We start from the raw sequence: 17,421 nt of genomic DNA on the forward strand, positions 1-17,421 counted from the left end.
ATGGCAGAAGAGGTTGGATGTGTTGGATAAATATAAAAAAGACTAAACTGTGTATTGCACATAGTTATTGCTCAATGGGGCAATTTAGCTGTTTATGAGATGGATAGCCTGAGGGAAAAAACTGTTCCTGTGCCTGACGGTTCTGGTGCTCAGAGCTCTGAAGCATCGGCCAGAAGGCAACAGTTCAAAAAGTAATGGGCAGGGTGAGTGGGGTCCCGAGTGAGTTTTCCAGCCTTTTTCCTCACTCTGGAAGTGTATAGTCCTTGAAGGGGGGACAGGGGGCAACCAATAATCCTCTCAGCAGTCCGAACTGTCCTTTGTAGTCTTCTGATGTCTGATTTCGTAGCTGAACCAAACCAGACAGTTACTGAAGAGCAGAGGACAGACTCAATGACCGCTGAGTAGAACTGTATCAGCAGCGCCTGTGGCAGGTTGAACTTCCTCAGCTGGCGAAGGAAGTACAACCTCTGCTAGGCCTTTTTCACAATTGAGTTAATGTGTCTCCCACTTCAGGTCCTGTGAGATGGTAGTGCCCAGGAACCTGAATGACTCCACTGCTGCCACAGTGCTGTTTAGAATGGTGAGGGGGGTCAGTGTTGGGGTGTTCCTCCTAAAGTCCACAATCATCTCCACCGTTTTGAGCGTGTTCAGCTCCAGGTTGTTTTGACTGCATCAGACAGCCAGCTGTTCAACCTCCCTTCTGTATGCAGACTCATCGTCATCTTGGATGAGGCCGATGACAGTGGTGTCATCTGTAACCTTCAGGAGCTTGACAGAGGGGTCCTTGGCGATGCAGTCATTGGTGTAGAGGGAGAAGAGTAGTGGGGAGAGCACACATCCCTGGGGGGCACCAGTGCTGATTGTACAGGTGCTGGAAGTGAGTTTCCCCTGTCTGTCAGAAAGCTGGTAATCCACTGACAGATAGACATGGGAACAAAGAGTTGGTGTAATTTATTCTGGAGTATAGCTGGGATGATGGTGTTGAAAGCCGAACTGAAGTCCACAAAAAGGATCCTTGCATATGTCCCTGGTCTGTCCAGATGTTGCAGGATATGATGCAATCCCATGTTGACTGCATCATCCACAGACTTGTTTGCTCGATAAGCAAATTGAAGGGGATCTAGAAAGGGTCCAGTGATGTTCTTCAGGTGGGCCAACACCAGTCTCTCAAATTATTTCATGACCACAGACATCAGAGTGATGGGTCTGTAGTCATTAATCCTGTGATTTTTGGTTTCTTTGGAACAGGAATAATGATTGAGCATTTGAAGCAGCATGGGACTTCACACTGCTCCAGTGATCTATTGAAGATCTGTGTGAAGATAGGGGCCAGCTGGTTAGCACAGGATTGAAGACAAGCTGGTGAGACACCATCTGGGCCTGAAGTTTTCCTCGTCTTTTGTTTCCGAAAGACGCGGCTCACATCAACTTCACAGATCTTAAGTGCAGGATGAGTAGCAGGAGGGGGGAGGAGGGGGGTTGCAGGAGGTGTTGGTGTTTGTGTGAAGTGAAGGTCAGACTGGGTGTGGGGTGTGAGATTGGGCCTTTCAAATCTGCAGTAGAACACATTCAGGTTGTCAGCCAGTTGTTGGTCCACTACAGGGTTGGGGGTAGAGTCCTGTAATTTGTAAGTTGTTTCATGCCACTCCACACTGATGCAGGGTCGTTAGCTGAAAACTGTTTTTTCAGCTTCTCAGAGTATCTTCTTTTAGCCACTCTGATTTCCTTGTTTAGTGTGTTCCTGGACTGATTGTATAAGACTTTATCCCCACCTTTGTAAGCATCCTCTTTGGCCTGACGAAGCTGCCTGAGCTCTGCTGTAAACCACGGTTTGTCATTGTTGAACTTTGCAAGTCCTAGTAGGAATGCACATATCCTCACAGAAACTGATATATGATGTAACAGTGTCTGTGAGCTCATCCAGGTCTGTGGCTGCAGCCTCAAAACCACTCCAATCAGTCCAGTCAAAGCAGTTCCAGCTCTGCTTCGTTGGTCCATCACTTTACAGTCCTTACTACTGGTTTAGCAGATTTTAATTTCTGTCTGTAGGTTGGAAGAAGGTGAACCAGACAGTGATCAGAGAGTCCCAAAGCTGCTCTAGCGATATGCATCCTTTATTGTTGTGTAGCAATGATCCAGTATGTTCCTGTCTCTGGTGGGGCATGTAATGTGCTGTTTGTATTTGGGCAGTTCACGTGTGAGATTTGCTTTGTTAAAATCCCCAAGAATAATAATAACCGAGTCTGGGTATTGTTGTTCTGTGTCTGTGATCTGATCAGTCAGCTGTTGCAGCCCTGGGTTCACACACGTGTTTGGCACGATATACACACTCACCAGAATAAACGAGGAAAACTCCCGTGGCGAGTAGAAAGGCTTACAGTTTGCTTCCAAATTAGGACAGCACATCCTCTTTAAAGTTGTTACATCTGTACACCAGCATTCATTGATGTAAAAGCATGTTCCAACGCCTCTCGTTTTCCCCGTTAACTCCATGATGCGATCCGCTCTGAACAGCTGAAAGCCCGGCAGATATAACACGCTGTCCGGAATGGCTTCACTCAGCCAGGTTTCTGTGAAGCACAAGGCAGCAGAGGTTGAAAAGTCCTTGTTTATGCGGGTGAGGAGATGTAGTTCGTCCGTTTTGTTAGGAAGAGAGTGGAGATTCATAAGATGAATGCTCGGCAGCGCTGTTCGAAAGATGCGTCGATGGAGTTTGACCAGTGCGCCTGCTCGTCTCCCTTGCCTGCGTCTCCTGAACAACACAGCTGCGCCTCCAACTAAAATGTCCAGCAAAATGTCTGAATATTCAAAAACTGGGAAAAGACTGTCTGGTATAAGCTGTCGAATGTTCAGCAGTTAGTCTCTGGTAAAACTGACTGGAAAAAGATTACTAAACACAGGACAAACAAACAAAAACAACAAAACAATAGGAGCGCTCCACACCAAGGCGGCCATCCGTGGCGCCATCATGATGTATGTCTAACATGATAGATATTGTTCTTGAGTAAATATGATCATGTTTAGGTTTGATGTGTTAAAGTCAAAACTTTTATGCAACCTTCAGTGTGAGCAGAGTTTAATAACAGGTGTCAGATCTTGTAAGCGTGAATATGCATTTATGTGAGCACATGTACCATGGCATGACAGTGTCCTACACAAAGATTCAGCAGTGTCCAATTTTAGACCTCTTGTTATGCAGTCCTCTCTTTAATTCTCTCCCTTAGGCATTTTTAGCCGTGTTTTATATGCCATTACAAGCATATACGCACACATACCTTACACTACAGCATAACAGAGGTCTTCAGTGCCTCAGGGCTAACAGCGCTAGAGCACAATAGTCCCTCATAGTGGAAAATGGTGGCACACTGAAGACTGTTAACAATGACGCACAAATACACAGATGCCACCCCGTCCCATATTAGTGCATCTCTGCTGCACATTCTCAATCCCCCATTCAATTCACATCCTCATCCTGAAATATGACTGGCAGGATGTTTACCTTTGAGCTTATATGGGTCTGAGGATTCACTTTTACTTTTTTTTAGTTAAAATTGTTTGTCTATCCCTAAAGCCACTAAAAAAGCTAAATAATAATTCACGTTACACCCATCAGCATCCACTTAATCCTAATATTCTGTTTGGAGTCTTGAATGGCCCCAAGGCCATGTTGATTGCTGAAAATAAATAAATAAATAAAATAAATAACATTGAAGTATTAGGTTGATGCTTCATGTATTTTCCTAATTTTAGAAGAATTGATTGTAAACAAAACATCAACTTGATCACATGCTTCAACTATCCTCTATGAATACTGTTACATGACATCTGTTTGGGGTCTCAGAGACCTTAGATATAAATGCATTTAATATTCACAAGAGTAGAGTACACACTGTAAAGCATTATACTCCAGTCTTCAGATGTTTATATTTAGTTGTTTATACATTGTTTATAAATATAAGTCTTATAAATTATATAATATTTTCATATATATAATTTCTTTTATTGTATTTATTTTACAATGTGTGCGTGCCTACTTCGTGATACAACTGAGGGTTAAAGCTTATGTACTGTTTTGATTAGGTCAGAGGAACATTTAAAAAAGGATTTGAAGGCATTAAAGGAATATTCTAGGTTAAATACGAGTTGATTTTAGTCTGATAAAATCGCTTAAAGGGATAGTTCACCCAAAAAAGAAAATTCTCTCATCATTTTCTCACCCTCATTCCATCCTAGATGTGTATGACTTTCTTTCTTCTGCTGAATACAAACAAAGATTTTTAGATGAATACATCAGCTCTGTAGGTCCATACAATGCAAGTAAATGGTGGCCAGAACTTTTGAAGGTCCAAAAAGCACATAAAGGCAGCATAAAAGTTATCCATATGACTCCTGTAGTTAAATCCATATCTTCTGAAAGGATATGATACATGTGGGTGAGAAAGAGATCAATATTTAAGTCCTTTTTTACTATAAATTCTCCTCCCTGTCCAGTAGGTGGTGATATGCACGAAGAATCTGCAAAAAACAAAAGATGAATGTGAAAGTGGGGATTAATAGTAAAAAGGACTAAAATATTAATCTGTTTCTCACCCACACTTATATTGTTTATGGATTTAACCACTGGAGTCTAATGGATTGCTTTTATGTTGCCTTTATGTCCTTTTGGAGCTTCAAAATTTTGGTACCCGTTCACTTGCATTGTGAAAACCTACAAAGCTGAAATTATCTTCTAAAAATCTTCATCTGTGTTCAGCAGAAGATTGAAAGTTATACACATCTGGGATGGCATTGAGGGTGAGTAAATAATGAGAGAATTTTCATTTTTGGGTGAACTATCCTTTTAATAACCTTATCTATGTAATGTTTTATCCAATATTACAACTTTGTTGTCATGATGACTTAATGCCGTAAACCCTGTAATCTGGTAAGACTTGTAACACTGGCATATCCCTTATTTTAATACACTAAAATCATGTTAAACAGTATAATGTTTATATCTTGTGGCCAACACACTCTCAAGGTGAAATCGTCAGGATTCGTACGACTTTTATACATTTGGCTAATTCGCTTGTGGCTATTCTTTTTTAACAGTGCATCTTATTTTTTTTATTTTTCTCCCCACTTTGGAATGCCCAAATCCCAATGCACTCTAAGTCCTCATGGTGGCGTAGTGACTCGTCTCAATCTGGGTGGCGGAGGACGAATCTCAGTTGCCTCCTCGTCTGAGACCGTCAATCCACACATCTTATCACATTGCTTGTTGAGCGCATTACCGCGGAGACATAGCACGTGTGGAGGCTTCACGCTATTCTCCGCGGCATCCACGCACAACTCACCACGTGCCCCCCCCAAGAGCAAACCACATTATAGCGACCATGAGGAGGTTACCCCTTGTGACTTTACCCTCCCTAGCAACCAGGCCAATTTGGTTGCTTAGGAGACCTGGCTGGAGTCACTCAGCACACTCTGGATTCGAACTCGTGACTCCAGGGGTGGTAGTCAGCGTCAATATTCGCTGAGCTACCCAGGCCCCCAACAGTGCATATTTTAATGTTTATGGAATTATATTTTTTGGCAATCAATATTATGCCGCAAATGCTGTCGATTCAGCTTAATTTGTATTGAACCTGGAAAACCTGGATTTAAATTTGTTTTATTGTTTTACATATGCATCACTAGGGTCTCTAAAACCCCCCAAAATAAAGTTAATCTAACAGAAAACAACGGTCCCAACATTTGGAAAAATGTGAGGGAAAATGGCTCCATGTTGGTAAACCCCAATATTGGGTCTCTTATTTTTCTGATATTTTCCACAGCAACTAAATATTTAACATTCATTAAATATGGACAACAGCATATCTATGTCTTTCAGGAGAATGTCATGAATTGGAAAACTGTTGGGAAACTGTTTTTAGAAGTATGCATGACTTTATAAATAAATAGCACACGCCCCAGTACATACTAAACCACTCCTGTTCAGCCTGCAACACTCACAACCTTAAAAAATAATTACATAATGCATCAAACCCTCTGGACTTCCTTACGATGGCTTTGACTTCAAAGGTCTAGTCAGAAATGCCTAATGAAGACGATAACGTGCACAGAGGACATTTCCCTCTTTTTTTTTCTATCTCTCTCATTCAATTAGATCACACATAATTAATCTTGTGAACACACTGGTCTGATTTCTCATTCTGATGCTAAAGTCTTGCTTCCTGAGAGACGATTTGCCTGACAAACCACATTTCATTAGTTTCTCCCTTTACTCTCCATTATTATCAAACACAGCAGAGAGTGTCAAGAGTGCAAATAGATGCTTAATGGTGGGTTAGTGGAATGTCTGATTTTGAGCTGTACTGTGCCATTGTATTAAAGTTAATGTCCTGGAGGCATCACATTCTCAGAGGATCAAGAATTAGAAAAAGAGACCTGAGCTGCATCCAAATTTGTTTTCCACAAAGAACAACTTGGCAACTTTTTGGCAAGCAATCACACCTGAAAATATACACCCAACAGTTTTCTGCCATTTTCTGGTTAACTTTTGAAAGGCCTAAGGAACTACAGAGTGAAATTATACACATCCATAGTAAACGCTAATCTGAAACTCCTACTGTACACCTGCAGAGACAAAATAGAGAGCCATACAGAGTAGTGCACTTTAGACCTGTAACATACCTCAAATGGTAATATGCTTTGCCAAGTAATTTGGTAAAAGTGCCCTTAGGCAGCAAGCTTGGTTCAATGAAAGTAAACTGCATGCAGTTAAACCTCAGAATTACCCAGTGCCCTTGCACTGTGATGTCAGAACAGTCAGCTCTTTTTTAGTACAGTAGGTCTAAGCGTACTTGTCCAAATTTATGCTCTTGGCTTTCACGCAACATTCATTTAATATATATATATATATATATATATAAACACAATTTACCACTACTAGGAAATGCCAGGGTAATTTTAGCACGCGTAACACAGGTTTACCTTGAAAAACCGTCTGTCCGCATCTCACAGTGCCCATGTTAAATGAAACATGACTAATGAGTAATGGAACAAACAGGAAAGAGAAAAAAAAAACAACATTAATTGCATCAATGTCCTTCCTGTGCTGTCACCCACAGCTTACGAGTAAAAAATAGGTCATCCAGGCTGGGGCATCTGAGTGCCCTGAACCACATCTCTACTGTCAATATAGGGTAGCTGATGAGGTGATGCATACAGAGCGAATTTAAATAGGTCTCAAGTGTCACAGAATGGGGTGTTTTAAGGAAGGACTCAAGCGCAGATGACATCAATGAGCTTTTATTTAAAATAGAAAACAAACAAAACAAAACTCTCATGAGGAAGAAAAAGAACACCAACAAAATCAACTGAAATACATACAACAATCTGAACAGACTGGGAAGAAAACCAACCAACGAGTGAAACAACCCAGCACAGGACAGCAAACACGATGAGCTAATAAACGGAGAGAAATCAAACAGGTAAACGAGGTATAGGTGAAACCAATAAACTAATAATGAGAAGACAATGAGGCGGGGTGTAATGCAAGACTGAGAGACACATGGCAATACAAAAACTAAACAAAGCCATACGCTCTCACAGACAGCACTGTGAATTTTGAAACCACTGTGTGCTTTGGTGGTCCAACTTGCTACATAAGAATTCAGCACAATATTTGCAAAATGATATAACTTGGCTTCTTAAAAGTATCACGGCAGTTCTGAGTTGAAATATCAACTTTTTTGGTGCTAAAAGCAAAAAAGTTTTCCCAAACAGATGAGATTGAGGTTTTTAAGGTTAATGCTCTAGCAAGTTTTAAAACCACAAAATGTACCACCCTACCCTAAACCTTGAACCTAAACATAACTAACAGTGTCATAAAAGCAAATGTGAGATGAGAAACAGTTGCTGAAGCAGACAAGTCATTTTGTGGTGCTTCTATGCATGCTCTTCTGGACTTGTTTCCTGGTCTTTTCAGTTTAGCAAATGTTTGCAGAGACGGGTGTTAAAATATGGTAAATTACACTTTTAATAATCTTACACCTCTTCAACAAATGCTAAAGTAGTATTGCAGCATCGTTAATCAATTTGTTTGCTAGGAGACGTCTCTCGTGACAATTGAACACCCGCTAAGGTAACGGGAGCATAGCAGTTTTGTTTGCTTATACGTCATCTTCAGAGCATCAGGCAATGGAATGTCTTTATTGTCAGAGATCGGAGTTATCGAGTCAGAATTTCCTACATCAGACTTTGATTGGAACGCAGCATTACATATTGACATCACAACCTAACAGAGAAAATGCTACTGAGTACTTTCACCTGATTGGCTAAACAGGAGAAACATATGAAAATTACAAAGTTTGGTTTAGTACAATCATGAGCTACTGGCGTATTAAGCTGTTATCTATAAGTTCCGTTTAACATGCCAGTTTATTCAAGAACTCTTTATAATGTTGTTTCAAGTTAGCTTCAGGAAGAAGTAAGGTATTTAAGCTTGCTGTAGTCTCATTTTGAAACTAAGTGTTTCATCAGGCCTTGAAGTAAAAGGTCATACATTATCAGTCCCTCCAGGATTTTGCAATCTTACACATTTTTTATGGAATGGTATGCAGAAAATATTCCTTCTCCCTGAAATATATCACTGAAATAAGTGTCCTGAGATATCTCACCGGTCTCTTTGACAGCACTGGTCTGTGTAAACTGTGTAATGCCATCGTCAGACTCAAAACAGTTGTCAAGTGAGGGCGCTATTTTGCTACTGTGTCTCAATGCTATCTTCGCGTTGCCTTTCAAAATATACTCTTTTGTCTGCGAGTGAATTCGAACGTGTTCAACAGATGCGCATTATGACTGCTTTGTGATACTCTTTTAGTACTGTCAACAGCAGGAGCATGCATCAACAATGCATGTCGAGAAAATCTGGGCTGCATGCGGACAGTCCGTGCAGACTGTTCTGATAACGAAATCTGTGTCGCGCATACTGTGCGATCAGCAACGAGGACAACCAAAGTATACTTTGGCCTTTAGTCTTGTGGAAGTTCCAGAACGGCTAAAATCTCTTACAGCACCTTTAATGCAAATTGAACCACTTTCTTCATTCTTTGCCGCAGCTTGCAATTTTGTATAATTTGCTAAATTTTTCTGCATAAACCTTGAATCTGAGGTAATCAGATAACTTTTCTCCATTTCTGACAGCAGCAAAACAAATGCTTGAAAAGTCTGACACAGTCAAGGCATCTCCAGCTGCACAGCTGCCATTCTATCATCTCCACAAAGGGTTGCCACTTGTCCCATATTAGCTGAGATGTCCCGTATTAAGGGATGACTATTGTTCCGTATTGTAGTTCACTATCAAAATCCTTGTCTAATCTTTCACAGGAACACAGACTGCATGCGTACATCACACCTAGCATTTAATCTTCACATGCTCTTCAGGAGCTGCTCTGAGTGCAGTGCACAGTCGATGACGGTCAAAGTTCATTTTGAGTGCTCACATAATGCACTAATGCACTGAAAAAAGGGACACAAAAACATGGGGTTTATTTCATATATTTGCTTAAAATGACTAAAATGTGATTAGAATTTAAAGTGGTCAACAATGGCAGTTATCTCAAATAATCACTGTTAGATCAAATGATCGCTATCAGGCGATGTAATAATCGCAACAGGTCTAATTATTAATATACTGTATCTGTGTTTTTAGTTCAGCTTTATTGTAGGTCAATTTGGTTATTTGCGTTGTCTGAAGCAGAACATTTTAATATAAAAAAATAAATAAAATTAAGGGTCTTCCGTTGAATTGTTAGCCATATCAAGGGTTTTGTATTTTTGTGTGTATTTATTATTTTTCCTTGCTAACTGCATATTCCATTATTATGCACTAAAATATTTACAGGTTATTGCACTCAAACAGTCATTGACACAAACTACACAAGTACTACTTTTTTTAAATATTCTATGATTTTTTGTGACTTTTCACATTTAATTGCAATTTTTGAGGAAAGATGCTGTAAATTCAGTTATTTTGGGTAGCAATAATCAGACAAAGTGTGGCGAAATCCTGGTGTGATTGACATATGAATAAAGCATATAAATACATTAATACAGCCAGACCAGGGGGTCAACCAGGTCAGAAAGAGAGGGCAGCAAATAGGGGCCAGAGGAAGAAGGTCTAGGAGAAAAATTATTGTTAACAAAGCACAAAAAAACACGAACTGTAGACACGAGAGAAAGAAAAATATGGAAGTCAAAAAAATCAAAAGTGAGAGAGATGTGCTCTTAGGAAACATTTAATCCCAAGTGTGGAAGATATTGAATCTTTGCTTCAAACAAGACAAGTTCATGCCTCTCTTGAAATGTTGACTAAACATCTCTGAAAATGCTTTATCATTGGGCAGGTTTTGGCCAGGATGTTTTAAGCTGATTAGATGTGGAAATGCACATAATGAATTATACAATTCCACTCCAGAAAGTCTTCTCCCTCATCACTTTAGGAATCAGCATGCTGCTATGTCAGCAACACCCATCTTACACGGTGGGAAAGCTTTAAGCCTTTATGTCCTTCAAAACATCATCTACCCACCTAACTATTTAAAGTTACGTGAAATTTATGAAAAATTATTCAGAGTTAAAATCTTGTGGGGAACACTTCTGTCAAGGTGAATTGTAAATATATTAATGGATCTGTATGTAGTGGAGTTCCTTTTTAATTTTCTTCTTCCCTTCTTTCTGTTCCAGAGCAGTACCATCTGAACAACACTGGCTTCTCTTTCGGTTCACCAGTCGGACTTCCTCATCCTCAGAGCAACCTCAGCATACCAGGCCTTGCTCTAAATAAGTACAACTCTCTAAAAGCAGTTGGTAAGAAATCTGATGTGCCACTATGTGCGCAAACACACTACATTCACAGAAGTTGAATTATTTCATAATTGCCATAAACAACAGTCCCTGAGTTTGACTGACAGAATTAGGGAAGCCCTCTAGTAAAAGAGGACCACATTTGGGGTACTACAAGGTTACTCTGAGTAACATGTCCTCATACTAGGGTCCCAATGCCTATGGCAAGACGTTCACACAGACACATTTTCTGCAGTTGTTTTTGTCAGATGTACTAACAGAATCCTCACTTCACATTCACAGTGACACTGGATTTTTATAATGGCAAAAGACATGTAATGAGGGTAATGACCTATCTTGTTCTTTCAGTTTAAAGAGACATTTCTTATAAAGTATTCCCTTGTCTTTTACAGCTTCATTCAGAGTGATGCTTTTTAAAGGAATTACCCATGAGGGATAATCTGTTAAGAGACAATCTGTTACTGTTCTTAGTCTCTTGAATTTGTTAAAAAATAAATACAGCTCTTCTTACATTTTGCCAAAGAATAACTAATTTTTATGACAGCAAAAGGGAGCTTGTGGGCATAAAATGGGTTTGCTGTTGTACACTGTTTATTTACTTTCAAGCAGGAACATTAGCCTGCTCTAGATTCTGAGAACTTGTTAAGCCAATTGTTGCAAAATCACAACGATTCAGTGACATAATGATGCATACATAATGTATACACATTATTAGGTAGTGACACATATGTGCATAAACATAACTGTTTACTTAAATCTGTGTCTTAAGTTAATGAACAAAGATCTGATGGCAATCACCACACCGTGATGTTGATGATGATGATGCACTCTGACAATATAGCCTTTGGAGTAAGGTTTTTCAGCCATCATTTATACGAATCACCTTGTGGCAAGAAGATAGTAATTAATGAGAGAAATAAGGCTAAAAATACAATTTGATGACTATGTTACTTGAATGAATGCCAGCTGACATCAGTTTACAAATTTGATAAAAGGTCCCAAACTGGATTTGATGAGGCTGTGACCAAAAAAACATCCACATGAATTGTGCTCAATCCTTTTATTTCATAGTGTTTTTGGGCATGTAGGCCTACGCGCAATCAGTATGTTTACATGCACTACAAAAGTTCAATTTCAGACGAACTTAAGTAATAATTTGTCTTTAAAACATCATGTAAATGCTGTAGTCTGACTGAAATTGTACCAGTCTGGCTTTTGCGAAGTCAGACTAACAGACCCAGATAATGCGATGCGATTGTAGCATAGCTTCGTCCAGCATGTGTACATGTGAACCAAACCATAACTTCGCTATGTGTTGTGCACAGGTTTGGAAATAAAGAGGTGATGAGTGAAATGTATTACTGGTGCTTCCTCAGCTGACATCCTGCCTTTCAATAATCAATTATGCATTGTGACATGTATACTTGGACAGACAGATAAAAACTTTGGGAGTATTTACTTGTCAATTCCAATTTTGTGGGTCGGTTCTTAGCGGAGATTGCAGCAGACCACCGTGATCTGGCACACTCTGCCGGGACACAAGCATCTCTTTGAAATAAAATTACTTAAATTACTGAACAAAGATCTGACGCCAGTCAGCGCACTGTGATGATGATGCACTTGGAGTGCATCATCATCTAGTGAATTCGCCCCGTATCTCGACTATACTAACAAACCCTGTAGCTCGATTATAACTGCACATGTAAACTGAATGTGTCCCCTGACATACACTCACATGTACACACCTTCTAAAACCTCTTGAATTACTCATCCAATATAAGAACAAACAGCACAAGAGCAGCAAGCAGACATTAATGCAGCGAGACAGAGTGAGCAGCTCGCAGATAAATACCGTGAGAAGAGAGAGATAAGTCATGTCCGAGGAATGACCTTTACACATTTCAGGGAACATAAAGTCACTGCTTAACAAAATGGACAAGCTCTCAGTAGAGCTCTCAACAGGAGCCAAATGAATTCAAATGTTGCAGTTTCATGTGCTTTAAGAACTTCACTGAAAGCTGATACTCCCAATAATGTGGTTGCACTAGATGGATTTCACATGGCGTGCAATCAATGAGCAAAAAGGAGGACGCTTTCTGTGTTTGTGAATGAGAGATGGTACAACCCAGGACATAATGTAAAAGCACTTGTTTGCAATACATGCTGCAATGACAATAGGTACAGGTAGCTGGTGAAGGACTTTGTCTTCCAGTTTGCAGCAGATTGTTCTCCATGTACCAACAACACTATTTTAAAGATACACAAGATTATTAATGGACATTTATGTTGGATATAAAATTGTTTCATGCTGTTCTTTGATATGATTTCTCACTGTTGTAGGATAGTCTGCCTCTCTAACTCCTGCTTGTTTTTTCTCCCTTACAGCAGATACCGCAAGCCGAGGCTACTACAAGAGTTATCCACTAATGGATTTCTCCATGCATGATCCCCCACCTGTACCCTTCCAACCGATGCCCATGCACCTAAAAGACAAGTCCTACCTTCACCAGGTCATCCCCTCCCATGACATCCATTCCCCCCTCTCCATCTCAATCCCAACCAACCAGCTGGAGAGGACATGCATCCCAAAGACCACCACTCATCCTCAAATTTCCAACTCTGCATTCAAAGCTTGGGATTCTGGGCAAAGACACATCCACAGGCAGACCTCACATCCAGGGCACTCCAATCGTCGACAGAGTTACAGCAACAGGAGGATGCACAGCATAGAAACACTACCCGAGTTACTCTCCCAGCCCACAGGCTATGGAGGACACCCATTGTATCAGCCCTATCCCAAACTTAAGGCCTACCAGACCAACAGCAAGACAGAGGTTACTGTCTGAAGAAAGGGGAAAGAAAAAAACAACACCCCTGACTTTTATCATGTTTGTCAGCGGACCGTATGCATAAAGACTACAACGTCACGATTGTGTATTTATCCCTACTTTGGAACTCCTGGTTTCTTATATGGTTTCTTCTCTGTCCTAGTTTACAGGGTTCAGCCTTGGTCTTTGTGTCACTACAGCAGCATGCTCCCCCCTCAAGAATGAGGTGAGTGTTCAGTCCTGAACACAGGAATGGCCCCTCAGGCCACATTAACTCAATGGGGACAATGCCATCATCACGTCAGGCTAAATAAGTCATTAAGGAGAGTGAGAATGGGACATTATCCTAGTCATCTTTATAAAAACACAACCTCAGGATAAATTATGTGGTAAAAAAGACACGATGCAAACTTGTTCTCTTGTCCAAGAACAAGGTCAAACAGCAAAGGAAGTCTACAAGAGCCAGATGTCTGCTCTCATACCAGAATTTGTATATGAGCTTCCATGGATGTGTTGAGGATTTTGTGTTGATAAAGAAAGTTCAACTTCAGATTTCACAGGCTTTCTCTATGGTCTGGGCAGTAACTCTGTGACAAGGTCAACATCTCATTTAATCACTAATTTGTTTTAAGGGAATGAAGTTGAGAAAAAAAAAAAAAACTGGCACAAAACATAATAATCCAGTCCCCTTGGGCTATTATCACCTTTGTAATAAAGTACCATGTTGAGCTGTCAGTGAACATGACTCACATAAAATGAAGAATTACACACTTCCAAAGCCAACACAAAACTAATCAAGAACCACACAAAGTGTTCAAACAGTCCAGTATTGCAAAGAAACAGACATTTCAAAAAAGCTTCATACTGTTTCTAGAACCTGGATGCATTTTCTGTGAAAAGATACAAGAGGATATATTGGTTTTTGATGCCTCATAGTTTTACATCCAAACCACCTCAGCCATGGAGTGGAGCCATCATTAAATTATTTGAGACAATCCAAATTCATCTCATCTTCCTGTTTTATCTCTTTTTAATTTACAGATATTCTCAAAACAGCTTGACTAAATGTGTGAATCTTCCCTGTCATGCCAAGTTGAGCAGCTCACATTGTTGTCCTTGGCTGGTTGCCTCATGGTGCGAGGCTCAAGAAATGATGAACAGTCATGTAGCTAGCAGCTCAGGGCAATAATCTTGGAATGACACACATCATTCTTTTAGATCAAGCTATTCAAATGGCAAAAATTTCAGCTCTTGTGAATTAACCATGATTGAAATCAAGATCTTGCAGGCACTAGCTCTGAGAAGTGGGTTAACAAAACTTTTACCTCAGAGACAACGAAATCAAAACACAAAAACAAGATCTACTTCAATACCATATAGGACACCTGATAGGAAAGATAACCTTCTGCAGCCAAATAGAGACTCAGATATGAAAGCTAAAAATTCCTTTGGCATGTAAAATTTTCTGTCATTTGTAAAAGTGGCTACTTATTACAGTTTTATTTCTGAATATTTATAAATGTTTGTAGTCAAAAATGTATGTACTTACAAGTGCTTCCCATCTTTTCAAGAACTGAGTCATGCTTATCTTCAATCCAGATGTTCCTGTGAACTGGATACTTCTGTTTTGTTTTTTGTTTTTACATTTACATTATGTATTTTAAATACTTTTCTTTATTCCTGCACTTAAATTATATTTAATTACTACACAGACCATTATGTCTGCAAATTTGTTCTGAAACTTTTAGAAGATAGGCTTTAAGAAATATGTGTGTATATAGGCTACTATTTGTTATGTTGTAAATGTCACTTATGTATTGTGTATAAATTGTGAGATGTTAATTAACTGTTTGTATAAGGGCTTTTAACATCAATTAGAGTTTGGAGATTGGAATTTAAACGTTTAAAGCAGAAACCAAAATCGGACAAATTAATATAACTAAAATATATTTTGCAAGAATATTAAAGGTTTTGTATTCACATTTTCGGTAAATAAATGTAAAGAATCAATGACAAAATAAATAAATAAAATTTCAAATAAGCATTACGAGGAGCCACAGGTGTCTTGAGTTAAAGGGATAGTTCACCCAAAAATGAAAATTCTCTCATGTACTCAGCCTCATGCCATCCCAGATGTGTATGACTTTCTTCTGCTGAACATAAACTAATTTTTTAGAAGAATATCTCAGCTCTGTAGGCTCATGCAATGCAAGTGAATGGTGACCAGAACTCCAAAAGCTCCAAAAAGGAGATAAAGTCAGCATAAAAATAATCCATATGACTCCAATGATTTAATCAATGTCTTCTGAAGCGATCCAGTTGGTTTTGGGTGAGAACAGACCAAAATATAACTCCCTTTTCACTGTACATCTTGACATTGCAGTCTCTAGGCACGATCATGATTCCAAGCTCGATTACACTTCCTAGTGCTTGACACATGTGCAGAGCACTAGATGGCACTATAGGAAGTATACTCAAGCTTGAAATAAAGATTGTCAAAATGTACATTGAAAAAGTAGTTATAGGTCTGTTCTCACCCAAAACCAACTGGATCATTTTAGAAGACATTAACGGCACTTTTCCACTGCACGTTACGGTTTGACTCTACTCTGCTCGCTTTACTTTTCTGAGCTTGCTTTTCCACTGCAGTTTAGTGCAGCCTCAACGTGAGTGGGATTATAGGCTGATCGTCATAGTTGCATCGCCCCATCCAGCTCTCGTTGGATTCTCTCCTCGGCTACTAACGAGAGGAACGTCTGCACCTCGTTTATTGAGCACAGTCATTTCTTTTTACAATTCGAAAGTCACGTGAACAAGTGATACTGCTATCGCTGTTGCTAACTTTAAAACTAGCGGGTTGATATCCCGTGTCGCAAATCCAGTGACGCTGGTAGTGACGATTCTCTCTGACCAATCAGTGATCTGCAGCGTTTTGACATCACATTAAGTATCAGCTCGGCTCGCTTGGAACCTCGAACGAGGTGGTACTAAAAAAAGTACCAGGTACTATCCACAGTGGAAACCCCCAAAAAGTGGGCAGAGTCGAGTCGAGCCGTACCGTGCAGTGGAAAAGCCCCATAAGACAATGATTAAACCACTGGAGTCTTATGGATTACTTTTGGAGTTTTGGTCACCATTCACTTGTATTATACAGGCCTACAGAGCTGAGATATTCTTCTAAAAATCTTAATTTGTGTTCAGCAGAAGAAATACATTTATACACATCTGGGATGGTATGAGGGTGTGCAAATGATGAGAGAATTTTCATTTTTGTGTGAACTAACCCAAAACAGCGGACACGGCGTGACAGTCAAAGACATCAATGTAGCGTATGTTTACAAAGAAAACAGCACAAACGGATGAAAAAACAAAGCGTGTTTTGTGTGAACGGACCCTAATGTTTCAAGCAAGTTTCAATAGTTTTCAAATTTGGATTTGCAGTGTCTCTTTTTGAAATAAAAGAACTCAAACTGTTTGTTTTTTATTAAAATTTTAGCAGTGTTAGTATAGTGTGTGTGATTATTTTGTAGGCCTACTCACATGTTATAAATACATTAAGTCATGGCTTTCTTTCTCAAACTCAGTGCTGTTGTGACATCATACCTCATGGGAAGGTAAAATTCAAAAGATTTTGGTGGTAGTCGTCGAAGCTGCCACAAGAAACAGCACGAGACTCATTTTTTCGATTTGTGAAGATAGTCTGGCCTGTAAACCTCTCTCACCCTCCTTTGGCCACTGATGA

General features: G+C 39.7%; 1 protein-coding gene across 1 annotated transcript in view; it reads left to right on the top strand.

The window, feature by feature from the left end:
• LOC127423673 (protein shisa-9-like) overlaps positions 1-13,697 on the top strand; it is a 39,391-nt gene extending 25,694 nt beyond the window's left edge. The window contains exons 4-5 of the mRNA XM_051668189.1: positions 10,732-10,854; positions 13,237-13,697. Coding sequence (XP_051524149.1) covers positions 10,732-10,854; positions 13,237-13,697 — 584 coding nt within the window. The remainder of the gene's footprint in view (positions 1-10,731; positions 10,855-13,236) is intronic.
• The last annotated feature ends 3,724 nt before the right edge of the window (positions 13,698-17,421 follow it).

Source organism: Myxocyprinus asiaticus, chromosome 32 (assembly GCF_019703515.2).
Source record: "Myxocyprinus asiaticus isolate MX2 ecotype Aquarium Trade chromosome 32, UBuf_Myxa_2, whole genome shotgun sequence".
In the NCBI taxonomy this organism is placed as follows: Eukaryota; Metazoa; Chordata; class Actinopteri; order Cypriniformes; family Catostomidae; genus Myxocyprinus; species Myxocyprinus asiaticus.